General features: G+C 30.0%; 4 protein-coding genes across 5 annotated transcripts in view; 3 read left to right on the forward strand and 1 right to left on the reverse strand.

Annotated features, from left to right (window-relative positions):
* Positions 1–2,898, forward strand: part of gpp (grappa) — a 133,031-nt gene extending 130,133 nt beyond the window's left edge. Inside the window, exon 10 of the mRNA XM_065502385.1 lies at positions 1,546–2,898. Within this exon, the coding sequence (XP_065358457.1) occupies positions 1,546–2,507 (962 nt within the window). The 3' untranslated portion in view covers positions 2,508–2,898. The remainder of the gene's footprint in view (positions 1–1,545) is intronic.
* Positions 2,899–9,741: 6,843 nt separating this feature from the next.
* LOC135952626 (zinc finger protein PLAG1) lies at positions 9,742–11,892 on the reverse strand. Its single transcript, XM_065502671.1, has 2 exons — positions 10,943–11,892; positions 9,742–10,744 (listed from the first exon to the last, which is right to left on the reverse strand). The coding sequence occupies exons 1-2, from the start codon at positions 11,843–11,845 to the stop codon at positions 9,818–9,820; spliced, it is 1,830 nt and encodes a 609-aa protein (XP_065358743.1). The 5' UTR covers positions 11,846–11,892; the 3' UTR covers positions 9,742–9,817.
* Positions 11,893–12,858: 966 nt separating this feature from the next.
* On the forward strand, positions 12,859–14,547 carry rpk (ripped pocket). Its single transcript, XM_065498258.1, has 2 exons — positions 12,859–13,187; positions 13,243–14,547. The coding sequence occupies exons 1-2, from the start codon at positions 12,875–12,877 to the stop codon at positions 14,544–14,546; spliced, it is 1,617 nt and encodes a 538-aa protein (XP_065354330.1). The 5' UTR covers positions 12,859–12,874; the 3' UTR covers position 14,547.
* Positions 14,548–16,182: 1,635 nt separating this feature from the next.
* On the forward strand, positions 16,183–24,100 carry Karybeta3 (karyopherin beta 3). Of its 2 annotated transcripts, none has more exons than XM_065502714.1 (6): positions 16,183–16,424; positions 17,385–17,534; positions 19,902–20,462; positions 20,524–22,408; positions 22,655–22,967; positions 23,039–24,100. In XM_065502714.1, exons 1-6 carry the CDS (start codon positions 16,350–16,352, stop codon positions 23,367–23,369), a joined length of 3,315 nt encoding a protein of 1,104 aa, XP_065358786.1. In that variant the 5' UTR covers positions 16,183–16,349; the 3' UTR covers positions 23,370–24,100. The 2 variants fall into 2 exon arrangements, with proteins under 2 accessions (XP_065358786.1, XP_065358790.1); XM_065502718.1 differs by lacking the exon at positions 16,183–16,424 and adding an exon at positions 17,207–17,242.
* Positions 24,101–26,286: the final 2,186 nt, after the last annotated feature.

The raw sequence follows: 26,286 nt of genomic DNA on the forward strand, positions 1-26,286 counted from the left end.
CCAACTTTCCAGCCCCATGCCAGTGAATTTTGAATTTCAATGTTTCAATGAATTTCAAGAGAAATTTTGCCATCGGACCACTGTGGACCACTTGTAACAAAAATAAATTAATTATTCAGGATAATATATCAGGTTTTAATTTTAATAAAAAAAAGGATAATGTAAATAAGAAATAAACAAATGATTAAATTAAATATTGAATATTACAAAAATTCATTAATTTAAGGGGAAATATTTTAAACAAAACAAAGAAAAAAAAATAACACTTGAATGAATGTCTGCTAATTGTTTATTTTATAACAACTGATTAATTATTTGTTTTAAGCATTTATTTTGTTTTGCGTAATGTTTAAAGAAATTATTATTTAAAGCCACAAGTGAAACATTTTAAACGTTAACGGTCATATTCAAAAGCAATTGTTATTGTACATAGATTTAAAACACAAATTGGTTAACAAACAATTTAGCCTTAAAAAAACATTAATAAAAGTATTGTACTGTCCAAGAAATTTAAAAAAAAAATTCCTAACAATGACCTGTTTTAAAGCTGGATGTCCACACCACGCGTTTTACGCTTTCTCGCATTCTACGCGGCTGTCAAAAAAGTAGAATCAATATATTTGTACGCTGCAAGTTACAAGTACAAAAGCGTAGAATGCCATGACGCGTAGAATGCTTATAAGCGTCACAAGCGGCGCACGAACATGTCAGCTGATTTTGACAATTTATATTCTTTTTTTAATGTGTATTCTTCAATTTTAATAAATTGAAACAAGTTTAATGGTGAAAAAATAAATAAAAGCTGCAGAAAACGCGAAGTTTTTTTTAATAATAAAACAAAAAATTGACGCTTAAAAATCATCGCATGTAACTTGAAGCGTAGAATGCGAAGTAGGTATGAAAAGCACGCAATGATTTGACGCGTAGTGTGGACCTCCATCTTAAGTTTTTTTTATGAATAAGATCGTTAAAGTTTAAAATTAAACATTGCGTATAATAAACTTTAATTTACATCTAGATTATTTAATTGTTATTTTTTTTTACTTATATTTAATATTGTTTTTGTTTTTTATTTATGTTTAAACAATTTATTGTACTAATTTATGTAAAAAAAAGAAACTATTTCAATAAATACTACAATTGAAAACTCTTTGTGTTCGCAAAATATTTATTCAAAATAAACCGAACCTGTAGTATAAATTTTCTTTAAAATGACTTTAAAAGCTTTAAAATCAATTTCCATATAGAAACAAAAATTCTCACTCAAACTTTACCTACTACTCTCCTACCTTTGTACTCGATTTGTAATTCATGTAATCATTAAATTAAAATTTATTCCCAATTAACACATATTATTACATATTATAAATTTATATTTATACTAACTAACCTAAAAAGAAATTAGTAAAAAAAAAGAAATAAGTTAAACTTGCAGACAGACAAAAAATAATTTAAACATTTTTTTATACACATTTCTCTTCCTCTCACCACCACTACCATGATCACCATCAAACAATCAACAACACTTTACGTACCTTTTGATAGATGACGTTATAGCAGATGATGAGAGCCACTGGCAGCATCGTGTTAGTTCGGGGTTTGATCGTTTAGTAGCTTTTGCCTCAACCGAATTGGATAAGACAAGACGTTCGATTGATACCGATACGGTGCCCTCGTCGATTAGCTGCAATACCTCACCAGATTCGGGTATAACACACAGTAGCAGCAATTCGGATGCAGCCAGAACATTCCTGTCCACCTCGTCTACTTCATCACAATTAGATTTGCCCATTAGCAGTGGCAGTAGTACATCTAGTGGTAATAGCAGTTTTATGGGTCATCATGGCCACCATCATCATAATCATCTGGGTGGCAGTCAAGATCATTTAAGTGACAGCAGCATGAAGTCTACACACTCCGATGTCAACTCTATGCCTATTACTTTAAAGAATTGCTCATCACCGCAAGATCCAACAGCTATAGATAGTCCGCCCCTATCAGATATGGGTTTGCCTAGAACTCCCAGTCCCAATGTGGCAGTAAATACCCCACCACCCTCCTTATTAAATGCCAACAACAGTTTGGATAATTCTGCAAACAATTTGAAAATTCCCTTGAAATATCAACGCAAATCAAAAACGTCTTTGGAAAAACACTACAAAAAGAAATTCTGTGAGCGTAATTGGGAATATGATTGCGATGAGCTGTTGGCCTATTCAAATTCATCTTCAAACACCGCAGCCGATGCAGCGGGCAATGCTAACGATCAGTTGGACGGCGCTAGCAAAGATATGGATTGTTTAAACACCACTTTGGAACAGCAACAACAAATGCACCATCATCATCAGCAGCAGCAGCAACAGCATGCCCATCACAAATCATCAAAATTTCGACCAAAAGGCAAAGACTGGGATTGGTCCATGGATAGCAATAGCAGTAGCAGTCAAAAGGCAAAATGCGACGCCACTTCGGCTGCAGTAACCTCAACGCCACAACCACTGCAGTAAAAAAACTTGATATTAAAAATATCAAATTTGTAAAACTAAATTAAATTAAGTTTAACATGTTTTCTTTATTTTTTCTTGTTCTTATAATTTTTTTTTAACAAAATTGTTTATTTTTATTATAATTGACATTATTTGATATTTTATTAATTCTTATATAGTTTTGTTATATTGCATACATAAATAATTTAATTTTTTTTCTGTTTCCCTGTTAAGATTTAAAAAAAAAAGTTTTTCTGTTAAAAAAATATGCTGTTAAATTAAATTTTTATTTGTTCAAATTCTTGTAGATTTTTTCCTCTATACATATTTTTTAAGTTAATGAAGTTCATTTAAAAACAAACAAAAATATATAAATAAATTTTAGTAATTTTTAATAAAAAAAAAACAAAAATCTTTTAATTTTTCTTTTACTTTGTTGTTTAATATTTTCTGTTCTGTTTTGGTTTAGATTAGTTTTGGTATTTGATTTTTGCTTTACTCAGAAAAATATTGGATGGAATGATACTTTTTAAAAAATATTAATTACACAAAAATAGCATAAATTCTAAAGTTTAATTTGAAATTTCTTAACTATTACTTTACTATGAAAGTTAATAAAGTTATACTTATAGTTTAATTATTATTTTAATATTGGATATTGTTTTTTTTTATAATTTTTTTCTCAAAATATCCGGTAAAATGTTAAATTTTAACCAGAGATTTAATTTAAATTTTATTGCAACATAATTAATAATTATTAATTCCAATTTATAGAAATTTTAATTCACTTTAAATTCAAATATACATAACGTCATAACCTAAAATGCAAAATGACGTAACCACCCAGGCCTCTCATACATGTTTTTCGGAATGGTTTTTATTCCGATCGATTTTGTTATAGGTTCTTCAGATTCTGTGTAATTTATTAATTTCAAAAATGTTTAATAATTCAATATTTCAGAATTTAAGTTTACAGCCTTTTTTAAATTAAAACAAAAGTGAAGTTTTTGGTACAGAAATTGATTAAAAATGTAAAAACAAAAACAAATAATTAGAAACATATATCCATTCCACTTTGAAAACTGAAAGCAGTTTCTTTGCGAAAGAAATTTTCGATTTACTTATTCTGAAGAAGCGAAATACGAAATTAATTCCACTTTCGATCGCAATGGAGTTCTGTGACAGGCCTGATCATTTCAAAAATGTTTAAAGTGATGCACAACAAACATTGTAATATCAAAAGTATCTCTGAAATAAACTTAATTTCTTCACAATCTTTTAATAGCTTTTTCAGTAAAAGTTAAACGAACATTTTTTTCGGAATGACTTCACTTTCAGTTTTTTATGTGGTTTGATATTTCTTTGTAATTATTTGATTTTCTAAATTGTTTAAACAATTTCTTTAAAAAAAACGGAATTATGTGATCTTTTGGGAATTAACAAAATTAAAAAGATGCTAAAACAAAATCGATCGGAATAACAACTATGGAATTGAAACCATTCCGAATGAAATGTGTGACAGGCCAGGTAGTCTGCTATCAATGGTTGTCAAAAACACAAACTAAATGACGCAGCTTGTTAAAATTTTGGCAGGAGTCAACTGACAGATGCCTGTTGCCAAGAACAGGGTTGCCCTTTCAATTAAGAGCTGGCAAATTCAAATTGCCCACCCTCGTATAATTGGATCTTCGCTCTCGAACGACCCGAGTCTCAACTTTGCAACCGCTGTATAAATCGGAAGTTTTTCATACAGGGAAGAGAATATTGTCATTTTCCTGTCCTAATTATAGAATAACTCTGCAGGGCAATAGACTGGACATTTAAGGTATAAAATTAAAGGTAAATGAAATATTTGTCATATTTTACCTGAGGAGGAAATGTAAGTCAGAGAAGTGGATTTTTTTGGAATGAAATTAATTAATAAAGAATAAAATAACAAGTCGATCGGTATACTTTAAGGTGGGTGTTAGATTAATATTTTTGGGCGTTACAAACATCTCCACAAACGTATTATACCCTCCCCACTATGGTGGTGTAGGGTATAAAAATAAGTAAGCATAAGTTTTGGATTCAGAGACCCAAAATCTATATTTGTCCAGCTCGATTTGAATTTGAAAATGTGATGTTTTATATCTGTGGTCATATGAAAGAGTACCTTAAGTCGACATAAGGGCGAATTGATAACGAAAAAGTTCTTAAGCTGAAAATCTGTCAAATCTTCTCTATTTACCAATACTTTTTTTAAACTTTTTTTGTTGACTTAAGCTATTCTTCCATACGGACAAAAATAATGATTTGAGAATAATAGATTTCTCTAATTTATTTCAAGATTTGAAGAAAGATTTGCAATAGTATTTCTGTTCATATTTTGCACCTTGAATATATATTTTGAAGCCTATAAGAACTTATTCTTCTAATTCCTATAAACTGCTTTGCAGCGAGAGAATTTCAGCAATCCAATATTGCTGAAATATTGATAACATTATATGGATATATATAAACTTCTGAAATGACACAGCTAAACGTCGAGACACCCAAACTTAATGTTGGGTCATAGAATATACTGCATTTTTAAAGATTAGGCCAAAACCATGAGATATATTTTTAGATTTGTATTGTCTATTGGTATTTTTAATCTCAACAAGATCAAGAGTCTCGTTCCTATACCTTCGTATAGGAAGCCGGAACTCGATTCCTGAATGTTATGGTCTCCACCAAAATCCATCCTTAAGCGATAATTTTATAGTTTTTTGTGTGGATTCCAGAACAATTTTGTATTTGCACGACTGTTCGCACTTAATAATGAACTCCGCTATTGTTTTTGATTCTAATAATAACTTTTAGATATAAAAATATTAAAGTTGTTATAAATTTTAGTGAAAACATGTTTGTTATATAAAAACTACATAATAAATAATGAATAAAAAAATTGGAAATTTTCTTTTAACAAATATTTTTAAACATTTTACCGGATTTATATAAAAAAACATAATTGATTTATATTTTTATTTAAACGGGACCAAAATATACACACAATGTCAGCCGAAAAGTCAATACTATAATACATTTTTTCAATATTTAAAAACATCAATAATTAAAAAAAAACTAAATAAAACATCAACAAAAATAAACATACATACATATAATTAATATAAATGCCTTTAAAATGTGCCAAACATTTATAGCAGTTAAAAAATAAAAATATAAAAAATACTGCCGTTTTCTTTAATTTTTTAATTTAATTACTATACAATTTCTTTATTATTATTTTTTTTCAATAATTTATTAAAATATCTTTTTTTTTAATAATTTGAAACTTAAAACATTTTTTTTAAACTAAAGTGTAAATAAAAGAAAACTAGCTAAATTTTGTATATATATAAAAAAAAACAATTTAATATTATAAATTTCAAATTTAAATATTTTTTTTTTTTTGTAAAAAAAAACTCTAAATAATAAAAATAAACACCAAAACAGTATTTGAGTAACAGTTAAAATAGTAAGAAATTAATAAATAAAATATGAAAATATAATAATAAAAAATATGTTTTTAAAATTATAAAGAATTTTTCCACCTCAGCGAATTATTGAAACAAAATTTCCATAGATATTTTTCTTTTGTAAAAAAAAAAAATACAACCAGAAACGAAAACAAATACTTTACTTAAAAGCAAATAATACAAATCAGGTAATTTTGTTTTAAAAAAAGCACAACTTTTTATAAAATAAAATTTAAAAACAAAAATATTTTAAAATACATACTTAAATTTAAACAAAAAAAATATACGTAAAATAAATCATTAAAATAATATATTAAATAAAAACATAAGGATTTCAAAGAAAACAAAAAAATAAAATAAACAACATGTGCTATTAGAAAATTAAAATACAAAACTAATTATCAATAATAAAAAATAATAAAGTTTAAAGCAATTCAGAAATAAAAATTTCAATTTTATGTTATAAATAAAATTCTGTAACATGAACAAGAAATGACTTACTTGCTATTTAACATTGTAAAAAGCCCCCCTAAAAAAATAATAAAAACGAATTAAAACCTATATTATTATTAAAAAAAAAATAAAACAAATTTGCTAAGGCAATTTATTGAAATAAAAATAAATATACAATAAATTAATAATAAATAAAATGTATATACATATAAAATATTTATAATATGTATTATTAAAATATCTCAATAATTAATATTTGACAACATAATTCAATTACCACAAAACCAAAATAAATACATAATTAATTACATATATATCATAAATAAATGAATATTATTCAATGTAGTTAATATTATTAGCAACAAAATATATTGTATAACATTTAATATTTTTAAAATATAGAATTTTAAGACAATTTATTTTAAACTTTTTTTTTTGTTCTTTTATTCTCCTGATGATTATTACTACACTGAATTTTTCAATTTTTGTAATAGTTGAATTTTTACAATATTGGAAAGAATAAGCTATAGAGATTTTTGAATAGAAGGAAGGGCTTTTAACAATTTCAAAAATTTTCTAAATATCAAATTACTTGGGGTTTAATTAAACAAAACTGAGACACTATTCAATATGACACAAATTAATCAATTTGAGCTTAATTCACTAAAATCTTAAATTAGAATTAAATTCATTCCATAAATTACCTAAACATAATTCTTAGCTTCATTCAATGGCATTTTTAATAGAATTCATTCATCGTTGAATTAATTCATAACAGAATTCATGCAACCATGGAATGATTAAATTTTTTGTTAATTCAAATCTAATACAAATTGAATTAAAATATTTTTTCTTCATTCAGTTTTTTTGTTTCACTTTTCATTTCCAAAATGAATTGAAAAAATGGTCTAAATCCCTTGATTTGAATTTAAAAAACATTTAATGATTCAATAAGGAATTAAATCTATAAAGAATGAATTCTTAAAGGAATGAAGTCAATACGTTTTTTTATTTGAAATACATTACATTTTTTTCAAACATTTTTCAAGTTAAAAATCTTTACTGGAATTCAAGTTGGGTTTAGTGTCAAGCAATTGAATTATAGTTGTATTTCACTTTATACCAATAGCATTCTCCAGCAAAAAGGGAACATAAATTCAAGCCACATGTTTGTTGTTTAAAAAATATTTAATGTTTTCAAATATTTCTCAAGTTTAAAACATAATTAAACATTCAAGTCAAATTCCAACAAGATGTTCAAGTGCTTGAATTTTTGGGTCTTTAGTGCTTATTGGAAATTATATTTGCATTCAAGTCAAATACCAAGGAAATCTTCAAGTGCTTGAATTTTTAGGTCTTAAGAGCTTATAAAAAGAATAAAAACCTATCAATTTGATAGCATTACAAATTTAACTATCATGCTCTACTAGGATCATTCCAATTCCCAGTAGCAAGTAAAATTAGGAGGTCAAACATCGCAAAGAATTGATACACATTGAAGTTTAAACCCCAACATATTGATTTGTTTTCATATCAAAAAATTTCCATTTAGTTTTCACCTTGTTCTTCACTTTAAAGATCTCGATAATTTGTTTAAAAATTCCACTTTTATGGGATACATTTCCAAACAATTTTATAATATGGCATAAATATTGAAACTAAGACAAAAACAAACCAAACAAAAATATTAGCCCCATAAAAAAATCTTTGTACATTTTTAATTATAAATTATTATATATATATAAAATAAAATAAAACAAAAACATAATTATAATATTAATCGTATTACACATTAATGTCATTATTATTTTAAACAAGAAAATAAAAAAATATATATATTTCAATAACATTTAAAGCATAAACGAACATCAAAGAAATGAAAAAATTAATAATAATTTAAATTAAACAAAATATATATAGAACATATACATATGACAAAATATTAAAATTTATGCTGTTTCATTGTATGTTTGTTGGGTTATATTCATGGCATATTATGAATATTTTGTATGGCAACACTGTAGTTGATGTTGACGTGACCGTTATATAGTGGAAAAACAACTCTGTGTTTGTTTTTAGTGTTTTGTTTTTGTGTACAAACGACAAGTTTTAACGCGTTCATTTTAAGTTATTGTTTTGTTTAATAAAATTTTTAGCGTTCTTTTTATAAATTAAATTGTTAAATTGTGTTTTCTATGAATATAAAGCTTAAAACAAAATGCTCAAAAAAGTATAAAACAAAACTGTAAGTAAATTAATAACTACTTTCCGTAGTGACTGTGACCCTCACAAAATATTGTTGGAAATTAATGCATAAAGATTATTTAAATAAAATGGCTGAGAACTGATATTAACGCTGAATACTCAAGGAATAGTAAGAATTTTAACCATTCTATAGTTACGTGGAGCATTTGCATGGTTTATCCTGAAGAGAAAACAAAAAATAGTAAAAATTGGCAGATTAAAAATCAGCTCTATACTAGAAAACTTCGCTTTTTGTTCTCTGAAAATGGGCGCAGTGATGCATTTCCGAAAAGGCCCAATTATTTCTCAGAAGAATTACTTAAATACATACATATGTATGCATATAGGAACGTAGTTCAAATTTTAGATTAACTCTAGTTAATAGGCGCCACTCCGGATCGTAACCAAATGTTTACTTTTTGTAGCAGTCCATAGTTCCGGAGATTTAATATGTTTTATTTTCGAATACTGAATATTTTTTATCCGATTTGGTCCATTTGGATATGGACCAACATTTAAAGTTAAAGAAAAATATTTTATTTGAGGGCATTTTTGACTACCATTTTGACTTCCAAAAATTTTACATTTTTAATATGCGACTGCATAAAATATGTATATGCATATACTGGATCGTTATAGATAGCGGATTCGATATAAACATATCGGTATGTTAGTTGAAATCAACTTCCCGAAGCCTCAAATTAATTACTGTGTGTATCTATCCATAGAAATTCGGACCAAAATTTTTGTCTTTAATTGTTTTCTTATATAAGGGTATATAAGATTCGCACAGCCGAATATAGCTCTCCTACTTGTTTTCTTATATATCTGCGATTTATGTACCGATTGTGCTTAATTGTTGAAAGTATATTAACACCTCAAACAGTTTAGACGTTACAGACAATAATTAGTTGTAAAACATTTAATTTCTAGGATTCAGACACAAGGTATGTAACGTTAAGCTGATGTCAGATTTTGTTGATTTAGGGAACGTGCATTTTAAAAGTGATCGTACTTTTTAAAACTATGTATAAATTTATAGACTAAAATAAGCACAATTTATATTTTATAATAGTTTTTATTTTATATATCTACGGATATAAGTATGTGTGTATATTTAAACATATTTCTTTCCTATTTGTAAGGTAACTTCATACTGGACACATCTATACCTTCTTCTTCCAATAGATTAGCAATACGTGTGCTAGCATTTTTTAAATGCTCCAATAATTTCATATTTTTCTTTATATCATATTGGCCTACAGCCAGTGGCTGCAAACGTTGTGGACACTGACGGCAGTGAGTCTCAAATCTCGTCTGCTGGACATACAATTTATCACAATCGAGACAACGTAAATTTTTGGCCATCGTTTTTGTGGTCGATGCTGTGACATTTGTACACTTTTGTATATCTTTGAGATGTGAGAATTGCAAGTGTTGCAGCATTTTTGGTTTACTTGATTTTGTCTTAGTACAAATTGTGCATTTGAGATATGCCTGATAGGGCATATGTAGAAAATGATGACGTCTTAGTTCCGAATGTTTTGCGGTACGCTGTATTTGGTAGCATACCAGACAAATATAAGCAGTTTTTTGTGAATTAAATGCACGAAATTTAGTGTCCACTGCATTAGCCAAATTGTGTTGGTCAAAGACATGAGTACGCCACACAGATTGTGAATCGAATTCATTCCCACATTCTGGACACAGGTAATTGATATACTTTTGCATTTCTTTTTGTAGAGAATCATTAAGTTTTAGGCCATTTTCTGGAGTAGACAAGTCTAGTTTCAGACGTTTTCTATTTGGTTTCGTTAGTAAATCCTGGACATTGTTAACGCTATGATCGTCAATTTCCTCAAACATTTCTTTGTATATTACTTCCAATTCATCATCATCAAATTCATGTTCGGTTGCAATGTTATTAGTTTTAAATTGAAGGTTTGGATCGATTTCGGAATTAAGAATATCATCTAATTCTTTAAGGCTTTGATCTAAGGCAAGTTCATGAGTAAATTTCAAATTAAATTCCATCTCTTCTTCTAGATTTATAAAACTATCCTGTAATAGAACGAATAAGAAAAGAAAACAAAAAGCTTATTAATCATTTAATGTTCTATGTAATTATTATAAACACTATTAATAACATTATCTACATTATTCAGTGCATCTATTTTATATAAGATTCATCGTTTTATTGGATTTTAAGATATAAATAAAAATAAAATAAAAAAAAAATAGAACATATCACCCTTTTACCTGTATAGCTTTTTGTAAAATATCAGTTTGTTGAAGATCATTATCTCCCAATAATAAATCTAATTCTCTTATAACATTCTTATCCGCTTGACCACCCCATTCGATAGGTTTCCTTATATATTCCTTAAACTTTTCATATTTCTCTGCGTGCGACTTGATAACATGCAATAGTAATTCAGATTTATAACTTTTGCCAGTCGGGCAATACGCACACTGAAAATACAGGGGATATGGCTGATGGGTAAAATTATGACGTTGCTGCTGTGCCTTGGAGGGACCATCGTAAAGTGTTTGACAACATTTAGCACAATAATAGTTTTTCGTACTTTGTATGCGAAACATACGTAAATCCACAGAGGTAGCACTATGGGCCGCATCTATATGTTGTTGCCAAATATTGAAACGATTGAAAATTTTACCACACAAGGGACACACATACTTCATATAAAATTCGCTATTATACTTGGGACTTTGTTCATTAAAAGTTCTCTTTAGTTCTTGCATTTTACGTTCCTTATTCAGTTTGGCTATTAAATCATTGTGAAATCTAAACAAATGTTCACCTAACGCTTTTTTGCGTGTAAATGATCCCGGACAGTGTTTACAGCGGTATGTTCGAGCATAGGGCAAATGCAGGAAACGATGGTACTGCAGTAGTGCTATAGCCTGATGGGCATTTGCTACCCACTTCATGCAAATTTGACATTCATGATATTTATCATCGATTTCCTTAAAGTCGAAATCCTCTATTGTCTTAGTAGCGTAACTATGCTGAATATTTAAGTGTTTACGCCACTCCTGTTGTGTGTTGTTCTCCTTGCCGCACTCGGGACAAATAAAACGCATATGTTCTTCCAGACGTGGATTGTTGCTTTCTCGACTAAGTGCTAATGCATTGGCCATACCTCGTTGAAATGTTTAATATAATTTGATTCCTATTTGATTGAATAAAACTTTCTTCTGTTGTTTTTCTGTCTTTTCGCCGCAAGGTAATATTTCTAATTCGCTTCATATAACAAAACAACAGCTGTTGCAAGTATTGACAATACTTTAAATAAAGATGACGCGATTTTATTATTAGTCATGGGCGTTTTTAACTTTTCGACTTTTTCATACAAAAAATGATGGTTGGCCGATTCGAACGCTCAAATGGAAAAAGAAATGCTAATTTTATTTAGGTATATAAAAAATATTAATATTTTTCCGGAAAACAATTTAAATTAACATTTTTACAAATTTTAGGCAATTATTTGTTTGAATCTGAAACTATATTAATAGTGAGTTGAAATCGCAGCCATTCAATATTTGCTGTTATTTTGGTTAAAGCTATACTAATGATAATAGTAACTTCTTTCTGTATTAAATTACTAATTAAATTTACAAACATTTTAAATAAGTTGTTAAAGTTGATATTGTATTAGATTTTTACATCTCTAGATTTCAATAAACTCAATTATGGAAACACAAATTTTGTATTTAAAATAATTTTACGTTTTTTTCCTGTATTAAAATAAGCGTTTAATTCAAAAATATATATTTTTTTTTAATCCAATTTTTTTAAAATTCAAATTTTTAAAAAAAAATCCTGTATTTTAGCATATATTTTTTCAAAGAATTGAGTGTTGAAAGTTTTTCATAGTTAAGTTAAAGTTAATACACATGAATTTGTTTTTTAGGATAAAAAAACTCCAAAAAATTTCAACTCTAATTAAATTAACGGTATCATGTACAAAAACCTCATGTCTAAAACTTTATAATTTAATTAATTTGTATATAATATTTATATTTATTCACCAAATCTGATTGGTTTTTAATAAATGTTAAATTATAATTGTATTGTTAAAAATGCAATCAAAAAAATATGATATCAGTGCTAACAATAACATTAATGGCGACATTCAAAGCATCCCCCTCGAATGCTTGGATAATGAAATGGTAAATGAACCCAAAAAGAAATCTCTGTGGCAGGGTATCAAGCAAATATATTTTGAATATTGTGCCAATACCTCAATACATGGTGTACAATATTTGGGAGAGGCACGACCATGGAAGGAAAAGTTTTTTTGGTTAAGCGTTTTCATTGTATCTATATACTGTTGTTCGAATCTCATTGAAAATATTTATAATAAATGGAATGAAACTCCGGTAATTGTTAGTTTTTCGGAAAAATCTACCCCTGTGTGGAGTATACCCTTTCCAGCAGTAACTATATGCTCAGAAACCAAAAGGGTTTTGAAAACTGAAGGTATTAACAATATAAAATAATTTTATTTATTCATTTAAAGCAATTACATTCACAGGTCTAAACTTTGGTGAAATGTTGGACATGCTAAAATCCACTGTCCAAGATAAAAACGCATTTAAACCAAATTTAAATACAACAGAAGAGCTACATGAGTTCTTGACATTGTTACACATCTGTAGAACTGAAACAATTGATGAAGGTATACCACGCATAGTATCGGAGCCCATAGATTACTTTAAAATGTTGAGTAAAATGCTGCCAAGTTTTGAGAGACATTTCTTTTATTGCAAGTGGTTTAGTCACTTTGGAGAGTGCGATGAACTTTTTACACAAACCTTCACCGAAGAGGGTATTTGTTTCACATTTAATGGCTTAAATAATTCCGATTTGTATCGTGAAGATACCTACCAATATCAGAGAGCGAGTCTAGGAGGTTCAGCAAAATACAGCATCTCTCTTAACCGCACATTAAGTTGGTCTTTAGAAGATGGCTACGCAGAAGACTCTTCTGTGCGCACCTATCCAGCGAGAGTATTGGGTGCTGGAACAAGAGCTGGCCTATTTGTTGCCCTACAAAGTTTCAAACAAGAAGTTGACTATGCTTGTCGTGGCCCTATACAAGGTTTCAAAGTTCTTTTACATTCACCGAATGATGTGCCTTTAGTATCAAAACAATTTGTACGCATACCCATGAGTAAAGAAGTTTCGATAGCAGTTAAGCCAAACATGATTACAACATCAGCTGGTATATCTGATTATCATCCACATCGGCGTCAGTGTTTTTTAAATAGTGAACGCCATCTGAAGTTCTTCAAAATTTACACCCAAAATAATTGTGAACTAGAGTGTTTGACAAATTTTACCTACAGCAAGTGTGGCTGTGTTAAATTTTCAATGCCTCGTACTATTGATATGCCGGTGTGTGGGGAGGATAAGATCCATTGTTACAATCGAGCCGAAGATGATTTATTATTCAAAGAGTTCAGTGAAGGTCTAAAAAATACCGATTTTAATTATAGAGGCGAAACGGAATGTAACTGTATGCCAGCTTGTACATCTCTTGTCTATAATACTGAAATATCTCAGGCTAATTTCGATTTGGAAGATATGCTAAAAGCGGCTGGTGATACAGAGTTTTTCGAAGAATTTCCCGGTTCACAAATGACACGCTTGGCAATATATTTCAAAGAAAATCAATTTATTACCTCCAAACGTTCTGAATTGTATGGTGTAACCGACTTTTTGGCCAATTGTGGTGGTATTTTCGGTTTATTTATGGGCTTTTCAATACTTAGTATGGTGGAAATGATGTATCATTTTTCGTTGCGTTTGTGGTCAAACATGTCGCGGAAGATGTAGTTGTTAATTATGTTTTATTGGTTTTGTTAGTATTATTTTATTGTTTGTAAAGTAATGTTTTAATAGGTTTTTAATATCTTGTACATATCTGTTAAATAATTGTTTATTGTACAATAATTTTTATTTCATTTGTAATTATTACGTTTTTAAGTCTATTATAATTTAAATTATTTAATTAAAACATTTTAAACTAATAAAAAATAAAGTAAACCAGACTTGTGAATTAGTATACACCACAACAAACAGTTAAGAAAGCTGAATTCTGCTGTGCCGAATCTTAGATACCACCCATCACCAACGTTTACTTTAAGAAACAAGTTTTTTTGAGTGAAAAAAAATGTTGGCTACGTGTTTGAAATGTAATCCAAATATAGATACAAAATAGGTCAAAAATGGAGGTGCCGATTTTCCCAAATTTAAATAGCATTAAGATATGAGGTAGATTTATAATAAATTATTATTTTTAAAAATGTTGGAAATTTAAATTTTCAGAATAGCAGAATAACAAAAATTTATATAAAACGAGAACAAATCATTTTGTTTTGCTTTGAAATTTATATCATATTTTTTTTTTGCCATCAAAAAGTAGTTTTCCCCATGATACAATAATTGTAGAAGGTAGAATCACTGGGGAGAGTTTTCAATATTTAGCCCTATAACGTCAAACTTTGATTTTTTTATATTTTCTTTTGTTTGACGTTACAAGAATTGTATAATTGAGAATTTATTTTCTACTGGGTGTACCTTACGTTGTTGTATCATGGTTTTCCCCAAAATTTTAGTTAGCACATTTTGAATATAGGGCCCAATATACGTTATGAGAAATGTAGAAAGTATAACGGTTTAAGAATAAGGATAACGCAAATTTTTATTATTTCGGTAATGGTATTTGCTGTTATTTTGGTAACGGTAATTTTGGTCTGACTTATGGCAGAATCAACCAGGTACAATTATTAGAAAGTATGTTCTCAATTATAATTTCCTTAAAATGTCAAACAAAAGAAAATTAAAAATATCAAAATGGAATGTCTAAAAAAATAAACTAAATTCCAGTTTTTTTTTTTTTAAAAAAATCAATTTGAAAAGTTTTTGTGTGAAAATAAAGTTTCCAAAAATGTAAATTATATGTATTTACGATTATATCGGTAACGGTAATGTTATTTACATTTATTTCGGTAACGGTAGTCGATCTGAAAAGGTAACTGTAGCCAACCTTGGTAGAAATATCAATCGGAATGACAAACTTATATATACCCTTACCAGTCATGATATTGGGGTATACAAAATTATGTAATTTTTTAATGGGTCGGGCTCATTTGTATATTATCCTTGATTTAAATACATAATTCTTTTCATTAAAGTGGTTTAGTTTTAGTTTATATAAAATCTCTATGTTTATATAAATACCCATAATGTGCTAATTACGATATCAATACTTTATTGCAGCTATCAGTTACGGCGAATTCATAAAACACAATGTTATTGCCAGCACAACATCCTTGTTCTAATAATTTTCCGACTTGGCAATGCCACCAATTACCGACTACTTTGCTTTCTACATTCAACACACTTAACTCGTTACCTTGCATACCATCACTAACGACGAATTTTGTTGGTTCTTTTTTTTGCATCGTGCTTGCGTGCGGTTTGCGAGGCGGATAATTTATTTTAAACTAAAGAAAAAAGAATAATATATATAGTTAAAACGAAGAGCACAAAAAAAATCAAAATAAATTTGTCAACCATATTAAAGAATTGAAAATATATTGTGAAAAACAGCAACAATTTAACAACAAAATAACAATGGCAGCTGATCAGTTCCAACAAATTTTAACTTCTTTATTATCTACCGATAATGAAGTGAGACAACAAGCCGAGGTGTGTAAAAAATTTTATTTTAATAAAGATTCAAAAAAAGTGAAAAATTAGGAAGCATTTATTTTTTTCTGGAACATATTCGAGGGTGTTTATTATCCATGTTGGTGTGGAGGTTCAGCCCCACTTCGTGTGTTTTCCATAACTTAACCCAAAGGCGAACATGGCAAAAATGCTGTGGTGGATTTCTTTTATAGCGCGAAACGTGTTTTTATATATTTTTCTCATATTGTTAATAAAATATATATGGTGTCAAAAATAACCATTATTAATAGAATTCCATGAATTTTGCTATATTTAAAAAAAAACCTTTTAAATTTGTGCTAAAAGTACATAAATTCAAAAGAATTTTTATTCTTATTGCAATATACTATAGAAAATTGTGTATTAATTTCCTAATAAAAATGATTCATGGAACGGAAGCAAAACAAAGCCAACAATAGCAAAAATAATTAAGAAAGAAAAAAACATCACACTGACAACAACTGTCACTCTGGTGTTTTTTTGTTTTGTTTATAGGGTGGTGGCGGGTGGTTGCTATTCTGTGGGCAAGTTTGTTGAAGACCCCAAAATGTGATCCTAAATATAATGACGCATTTTGTAAAATATAAAAAAAATCAAATGAAAAATGCATGAGTTTGCAAAATTAAATCACGAAATACATGCAGTTTCTTTTGTATGGTGCCTATTGATTTATTTCTACCACTAGTTGTAGTATATTTACATAAAGAGCTAATTCTAATGTTCTCCCTGCCATTTACAAAACCCCCACCCCACTATGGTATATTATAGAACTCTGTATGTACGTACTATATGCATATGTAAGTGACCTTGCAATGGAATGTTGCCATGTAGTACATATAAACAATAATCTTGAAACTATCTATCATAATCTTTATATTTATCTACATATTTTATTATATAGCTTGTTTAATAAGTTGAATTTCTTTGTTATATCCCTAGGATGCTTACAACAATGTGCCCCGTGAACTTAAGGTTACTCATCTATTAGCCACCCTACATAATGGCCAACAATCCGAAGAAGCCCGTCAAATGGCTGCCGTTCTATTGCGTCGCCTTTTCACTTCAGAATTTTTAGAATTTTATAAAGAGGTGAGTACAATGCAGGCAATATATTCATAAAACATGCACATATAACGTTTTAATAATCTTTATTTAATTTAATATTTTTTAATAATGTACTTGTTTTTTCATTATTTATTATCATCATGGTACATTTGTTGTTATGGCATTGCCATTTTTTTTTCATTTTTCTTTTTCTTATCTTTCGTTTTGCCAAAATAAACATACACACACAGCAACACTAACAATTAAATTTGTGCAAAAAATTAAAGAAACAAAATCAAGCAGGTAGTCTGTCAGACTACCATCTATCTATCCATCCAACCTTTCCCACAACAACACACATCCCATCCCTCCACATATTCTTCGTATGTACTACTTACTCGTTAATATTTTCTGTTTATTTTGTTGATTATATGAAAGAAAGAAATGTGTTTTTATTGTGTGTACGAGTAAAAAAGAAGCAGCAGCAAACTTAACAAAAAAATAAAAAAAATTAGGTTATGTCAGGGCTAATTTCTGTTGCCGTTGTACAATTCAATAGTATATTTTGTATTTAGCTTTATGCTGTGTCCCACTTTATTATTATTTTGTACTTTAAAATTTTGTTTTAGATTGACACTAAGGTCAGGTCAATTAAGTTAATAAAGTAATAATACTTACTAGTTGTGTGGGGTTGTTGAGGCAGAAGCAATAATTACAAATAAATTAATTTTAGGCTTTAACATTTAGCTTATGTACAATTTTAAATGTATAATAAAACAATTTCTTTTGCAGGAAGTTACACTAGTATTTCCTATTTCCTAGAAATGAACTAATGTACTTTTATTTTAATTATATCAGATCACTATTCCTTTCTAGACTCCAAATGATGCATTGTAATTTGAAAGTTTTTTCTTTCGAATCGAATTACAGAGTAACTCCCTATTTCTTTTATTTATTAAAAAATAAGGATCAATCGATATATTAAATGCTCTCAACAAATTACTGTTTGATTACAAACACAAAGTCACTGCTTGTATTTTAATATTTTTTTTGGTGTTGAGCACAAAAACGTTAAAATGTTTGCCTGATCTCTCTTAGTTTAGGAGTTATAGGAATTTAAAGTCAATATAGTAAATTTATTGTATATTTAGAAAATTATCTGATCATTGAATAGTCCTTTAAAAAACCATTTATATGATATATAATATGGTACACCGCAGAGTTTTAAGACCCTTCGCTTGGCCGAAGGCCGACAATACAAAAAATATGAATATTAATAGAAAAAAATATGAAAATATAAACTGTTCCAATTAATTTATTTATTGGTTTGCTCACATAATTAAAACAATACACATGTTGGCGGGAAAAGAAAATTTTGTTCACAATTTTTTTTAATCTTTAACATTTTGAAGACTACATTTCAAATACTTCTTGAATATTATGATGACGTTATCTTCTTCAAATTAGTACGAAAATTATCAGGTTTTTTTTTAACCAATTACTATTCTAAACCTTAATATATATGATTTCAATTGGATTGAGTTCAGAAAAAGGAGAGTGTCATAATATTTGCATCTAAAAAGTTACACTTTAAAAATAGTGCGTTGCCTTTTTATTTTTCCTTTACAATCCGTCATATTTGGTTATTTGCGCGACCTCATAAAGTATATGGTATATTGTGAATCGTAATTGATAGTGAAGTCGGTATAGACATATCCGCCTGTCTGTTGAAATCAACTTTTCCAATGTCCCCAATAATTTATAACCATTATACATCAATCTATCGCGTATAATCCTGTAACGAAAGCCTACCTTGAAAAGGTTTTAAGACTCTACTGGTAGGCATTTATTTAGTTTTCGAATTTTCATTAATAGAACATCTGCACAACTTTGTTAACTAATGGTCTCATTTTATAAATCGAAACACAAAACATTTATATGATTAATACTGGGAAAATGGTTTTAAACTTGAATTTTTTCCATACAAAATTTGTTTAACTTTTGTCATTGCATTTTATTAAATTAGGCCCAAAAACTATAAAAATGTATTAATCTGCACTTAAACCATTAAATGCTGCACACGTTTTTAATAAACATTATCCATTTTTACATATGAACATATTTTAACGTGAATTATTTATTGATCGATTTAATACATTACATTTTATTAAGCCTTAATCCATTAACACCAGTTGCAATATAAAAATTCCGTATATTAAGAAAAGTGAATGCGTGTGTGCATTTTTGTTTTGCTGTATTACGTTTTGGAAAACCATTTAAATATTTTTATGCAATCACTTGTTCATTATTCCCATTAAAAAAAAACACTACATCGTTGTTGAACAAATTTAATTTACACGCACTGTTTGTTTTTGTTCTTTTCTCTTTGTTTTGTTTTATTTTTACGTTTAGTTACCGCAAGAAGCTCAAGGCCAATTACTACAACAAATTTTACTCGCCGTCCAACAAGATGTAACACCCAATTTACGTCGTAAAATTTGTGAAGTAGTAGCCGAAGCTGCACGCAATCTTATCGATGATGATGGCAACAATCAATGGCCCGATTTCTTGCAATTCTTATTCCAATGCGCCAATTCGCCCTCACCCCAATTGCAGGAGTCAGCCTTGCGTATTTTCGCTAGTGTACCATCGATTTTTGGAAATCAAGAGACTCAATATTTGGACTTGATCAAACAGATGTTGTCAAAGAGCATGGAACCCACAGCTGATGCTGAAGTGCGTTTCCAAGCTGTACGCGCTATCGGTGCTTTCATCTTGCAGCACGATAAGGAAAAGGAGGCAGTCATCTATAAGCAGTTTGGTGATTTGTTGCCACGCATGATTATGATCACAGCCGAAAGTATTGAGGCCCAAGATGATCAATCATTGGTGAAATTGTTGATTGACATGACAGAAACTTGTCCAAAATTCTTGCGTCCACAATTGGAAGTTATTTTCGAAATTTGCATGAAGGTAAGATGAAAGGATAGAAGAAAGGGACATATGAGTTTAAACAAAAATAATTTTTCTTTAGGTTTTCAGCTCACAAGACATTGAAGACAGTTGGCGTCATTTGGTACTCGAAGTTATGGTATCATTGGCCGAAAATGCTCCCGCCATGGTGCGTAAGCGTGCTGAGAAGTATGTTAATGCTTTGATTCCCTTGGTGTTGCAAATGATGACCGATATGGATGATGATGAAGATTGGGCCACTTCAGATGTTGTCACCGACGACGATAACAGCGACAACAACGTGATAGCCGAATCCTCTTTGGATCGTTTGGCTTGTGGTTTGGGTGGAAAGTCGGTTTTACCCCACGTCATGAACTCTTTGCCAGCCATGTTGGGTCACAGTGATTGGAAGCAACGTTATGCTGCCCTTATGGCCATCTCAGCCATTGGTGAAGGTTGCCACAAACAAATGGAAGCCATGTTGGAGCAAGTGATGTCAGGTGTTTTGAACTTCTTGAGCGATCCTCATCCCCGTGTTCGTTATGCCGCCTGTAATGCCATCGGACAAATGTCTACCGATTTCGCTCCCACTTTTGAAAAGAAATTCCATGCCCAAGTTGTGCCCGGTCTACTCTCCCTGTTGGATGATGTGCAGAACCCACGCGTGCAGGCTCATGCTGGTGCTGCCCTGGTCAACTTCTCCGAGGATTGTCCTAAAAACATTTTGACCCGTTATTTGGATGGCATTATGGCGAAATTGGAAGCAGTACTTAACTCTAAATTCAAGGAATTGGTGGAGAAGGGTAATAAGTTGGTGTTGGAACAAGTGGTCACCACAATTGCTTCGGTCGCCGATACATGTGAAAAGGAATTTGTTGCCTACTATGATCGTTTGATGCCTTGCTTAAAGTTCATCATTCAAAACGCCAACTCGGAAGATTTGCGCATGTTACGTGGCAAGACTATTGAATGTGTCAGTTTGATTGGTTTGGCCGTTGGCCGTGAGAAGTTCATCACAGATGCCGGAGAAGTCATGGACATGTTGTTGAAGACTCATACCGAAGGCGATTTGCCCGATGACGATCCCCAGACATCGTATTTGATCACCGCCTGGGCTCGTATGTGCAAGATTTTGGGCAAACAATTTGAACAATATCTACCCTTGGTTATGGGTCCCGTTATGCGTACGGCTGCCATGAAACCTGAAGTTGCTCTGTTGGACAACGATGAGGTGGAAGATATTGAGGGCGATGTCGACTGGTCCTTCATTAACTTGGGAGAACAACAGAACTTTGCCATTCGCACCGCCGGCATGGAGGACAAGGCCTCGGCCTGCGAAATGTTAGTGTGCTATGCTCGTGAGCTCAAGGATGGTTTTGCTGATTATGCCGAAGAAGTTGTACGCCTAATGGTGCCCATGTTGAAATTCTATTTCCACGATGGTGTGCGCACTGCTGCTGCCGAGTCTTTGCCATATCTTTTGGATTGCGCTAAAATCAAGGGACCCCAGTACTTGGAAGGCATGTGGCTGTATATTTGCCCCGAACTCTTGAAGGTAATTGTCACTGAACCCGAAGCCGATGTACAAGCTGAACTCTTGAACTCGTTGGCCAAATGTATCGAAACCCTCGGACCCAACTGTCTCAACGAAGACGCCATGAAACAAGTTTTGGAAATCATCACCAAATATATGGATGAACATTTCGAACGTGCCGACAAACGTTTGGCCGCACGCACCGAAGAAGACTACGATGACGGTGTAGAAGAAGAGTTGGCCGAACAAGACGATACCGATACTTATATATTGTCCAAAGTTATAGATATCTTGCATTCACTGTTCGTGACCAACAAGGCACAGTTTTTGCCAAACTTTGAACAAGTTGCCAAGAACTTTGTAAAACTTTTGGATCCAGCACGTTCATGGTCGGACAGACAATGGGGTTTGTGTGCATTCGATGATGTTATTGGTAAGTGTGGAAAAACGTATACTAGAATATTCCTAAAAAATTTGTTATTTTTTTTTTTTTGCAAAATTTAGCTTTTATTAAAATTTGTTACCCGATTTTTCTTTTCGACAAAAAAGTTTTTCACTAACATTTTTTTTGTTCACCATAACCTAAATTTTTTTATTCACAAAGAAATTTCGCCAAACAAATTTAGTTTGAAGAAATGTATAACTATTTGATAAAAAAAATTTGTTTTTATTTTTTTAGAATTCTGTGGTCCAGCTTGTGCTCCTTATCAACAGTTCTTTACACCTGCGTTGTTGCAATATGTTAGCGATAAATCTCCAGAAGTACGCCAAGCTGCCGCCTACGGATGCGGTGTTTTGGGTCAATTTGGTGGCGAGCAATTTGCTGTAACCTGTGCACAAATCATTCCATTGTTGGTACAAGTTGTCAACGATCCCAAGAGTCGTGAACCCGAAAACATTAATCCCACAGAGAATGCCATTTCCGCTGTAACAAAAATATTAATGTACAACAAATCTGCTTTACAAAATGTCGACGAAATCATTAATGTTTGGTAAGAATGCAGGAAAATTCGACAAATGAAAAAAATAAAATAAAACTAAATAATATTGTTAATTGTTGTAGGTTCTCCTGGTTGCCCGTAACCGAAGACAGCGACGAGGCTCCTCATATTTATGGTTATTTGTGTGATTTAATACAGGCCAATCATCCGGTCGTTTTGGGTGCCAACAATTGTAATTTACCACGTATTGTTTCCATAATCGCTCAAGCATTTGCTAACAAAGTGGTGGCCGTAATTAGTGAAGTTGGTTCACGTATGTTGGCCATTGTCAAACAAGTCGAATCAAATCCCGAAGTCTTCCAAGTCTGTGCTAGCCAACTAACACCTGAAATGCAACACGGTCTGCAAGAAGCCTATCGGGAATTGGCCAATGCTAATTCAGCCCAAGGTTAAATAAAGTTAAGTGATCCACACAACAATATTACACTACACCACCACAACAACAGACAACAAACAAACAATACAGAAAACGAAGTGAAAAAATAAAAGTAAAAGAAAACTGCTTTCTTTCGCTAAATTGCATTATTATATAAAATAATTATATATTATGGTATATACAATATACTTACTTATATAAATATACATATTAATTATAATAAAAAAAAAATAATAGTAACCACACTCACACATATAACAATTATAACAAATATTATATGCTGTATGTTTTAACGAACTAATTAGAAGAAAACTTTTTTGTCTTTAAAAAATAAAACAAGTTTTCCTTCTATTCTTCTAACGATTTTTGGCAAAGTATAAGTTTTGACTCTTTTTTTTAACACCATTATTATTAAAGCTTGTATTTTATTATTTTTTTTGTTAGCAAGTCAATTCCATTACGTCTCCTTTTTTTAAATGCTTTAAAACAAAAACTATTTAAAATTTAATCATTGCGATAAAATATTTTTTATTGTTTATAATCTATATTGAAATAAATATGTTATAATTTAACTGAAATTGAAATTTTATAAATGAAAAAATATGTATTTTGGACTTTAAACTTGTATCCTTTCTTATTTTATTATTATATACACCAAAATTCTTTCAACTGAGATTTAAAAAAAATACAACAGAAAAATATATCAAAAAAAAATCATTAAATAAAAACTATAAAAAATATATAAAAATGTTTGTTTTATTTTGTTTTTAATAAAAAATCGCAATTGAAAAAATGTGCCACGTTTTTAGTTTTTTTCCTTACTCGGTTTTGCGTTTTGTTCTCACGGAAATGATTTTTCAAATTTTGGTTAACTACCAGGCTATCAGAAATCAGCAGCAAGGTGCTTAATTTTAAATAAGTACTTTTGTCGCTGAAAGATGGCATATCTTAGGGCTGAAATTAAATAATTGTAATTCGTCATCCTTAAAGTATGCAATACTTTTTTGTAGTCAAAAGTAGAGATTATAGTACATAATATGTACTGTATACATTTTTCACATAATACAAAGGCTACTTATTCGAAACAGTTAAATGGTAATGACAACGCTATGATAATGATAATTTCGGTATATTTAAATTTATTTTTATATGAGGAGCCGCAGAACAAAAGGACTTTTTTGAAAATTTAAAAAATCAAATAAAAATACCAAAAAATCATTTTGTAAAAAAATTCTAAAAAGTACCTCATATGTATTTGACAAGTATTACATGTGTAATTGAAAAATAAATAGATTTTAAACACACAATTATTATACCTTTTTTTATTATTTTTTCAGAACAATGAAGCAAATAATAGCAATAAACTTTGGAAAGAAATTACATATGGAAATGTGTAATTTCTTTTGAATACTCTAGTGTGTAGGGTATTACGCGTTTGTGATGATTTTTGTAATGCCGAACACCAACCTTTATTGATTTTATACCGATTAAAACTACGTTTCTAACAAGTGTTGGACCAACATTGTACAGCTAAATAGAATCATTTTATACTTCATATAAAATGCTGATAAAACTCTAAGACTTCTTATTAGAACAATTATTTTTTTTAATCTAAAAAAAATGCGGATTAAAAAATATTTTTTCCGATTTTTATCCATTGTCCGAATTTTCATGGCGATAAATACGTACATCGTTGAAATGGTATTTGAAATGAATTTCATTTCATATTGTGTACATGACTTAGTAATGGAGATATATGTATGTTAACAAATCGAGGTAATAGTGGTTTATATCTCAGGCATTTGTGGACCGACTTTCCCGATTTTAAATAGCAACCGAACCCAGAGTATATACTTTATGGGGTCGAAAATGAAAAATATGAAAATTACAATAGGAATGACAAACTTATACATACATATGTATATACCCTTACCAAGTCGCATGGTAACATTGCAAAGGGGGTCTTTGATGGTGTGGTGCCTATAGCACCTATGATCATTACTGCCGAAGATCCTATTAAAAGACCAATTCACCTGAGAAGTCTGATTCCAGGGTAGCTATGAGTTCAGAACAATTTACGCTATCGGTTAGACGATGGAGTGGAAAGATTGGGATCATGCATTTCCATGCAAAGAGTACATGATAATTTTTCGAGGAGTTCAAATTAAACCCACTACTAATGTCCGAAATGCCGATCCAATTATATGCGAGACATCATCAACATACGTAATACCCTGAAAACTATTGTCCAATAGAAATTTGCTCAACAATCTTGTTGAATATATGGAGCTCGAAAGCCAAACAAGTTATGATGTTTATCACAATAGATAAAAGAGGAGATGTGAAACATCGAAATAGCGATCAATTACAGAGGAATTTCTTTTGTGAATGTTATTGCAAAAATAATGATGGGATTAATGCCCTAAATAATTTCTAAAAGGTGTGAAGATTATGCAAAATTAAATGAATATCAAGCAGGCTCTCAAAAAGAAAATACTGGACAGTTGATAACCTTGCAACTATTGTTAAAATAAAATTTGCAGAAACCCGAAAGGAGTTTTTAGATTTTAAATCTGCTTTTGAAAATTCCATCAAATAGAAATGTCGACAAAAATAGTCAATTGTATTGAACAAATCTACCAAAATCAGCGTTTTGGAATGGAGAGGATCTATCAAACTACCTTGGTATGAAAACAGAGCTAAAACAAGAATTTTTGTTATCGCCATTATTGTTTGCTATATACATATGTACTTAAATGTTATGAATGACACACTCAATGAAGGATTAACAGTGGATTGTATAAATGTTCATATACTTACCCCCATTAACACGAAGTCTTGTTATGCCTCAACTAATAGTTATATTGTCGGTTAAAATTATTTTTGTATGAAAACTGTCAGTATAACTATTAGTTAAAACATAACCAGACTTCC

The sequence above is a fragment of the Calliphora vicina genome, chromosome 1 (assembly GCF_958450345.1).
Source record: "Calliphora vicina chromosome 1, idCalVici1.1, whole genome shotgun sequence".
NCBI lineage: Eukaryota > Metazoa > Arthropoda > Insecta > Diptera > Calliphoridae > Calliphora > Calliphora vicina.

Excerpts from the sequence above, each read along its gene's own strand:
- LOC135952626 (XM_065502671.1), bottom strand. The coding sequence starts at position 11,845 with ATGGCCAATGCATTAGCACTTAGTCGAGAAAGCAACAATCCACGTCTG. Across the intron at positions 10,745-10,942 it reads TTTTACAAAAAGCTATACAG|GATAGTTTTATAAATCTAGA; the intron begins GTAAAAGGGTGA and ends GTTCTATTACAG.
- rpk (XM_065498258.1), top strand. The coding sequence starts at position 12,875 with ATGGTAAATGAACCCAAAAAGAAATCTCTGTGGCAGGGTATCAAGCAA. Across the intron at positions 13,188-13,242 it reads AAGGGTTTTGAAAACTGAAG|GTCTAAACTTTGGTGAAATG; the intron begins GTATTAACAATA and ends TTACATTCACAG.
- Karybeta3 (XM_065502714.1), top strand. The coding sequence starts at position 16,350 with ATGGCAGCTGATCAGTTCCAACAAATTTTAACTTCTTTATTATCTACC. Across the intron at positions 16,425-17,384 it reads AAGTGAGACAACAAGCCGAG|GATGCTTACAACAATGTGCC; the intron begins GTGTGTAAAAAA and ends TTATATCCCTAG. Across the intron at positions 17,535-19,901 it reads TTTTAGAATTTTATAAAGAG|TTACCGCAAGAAGCTCAAGG; the intron begins GTGAGTACAATG and ends TTTTACGTTTAG.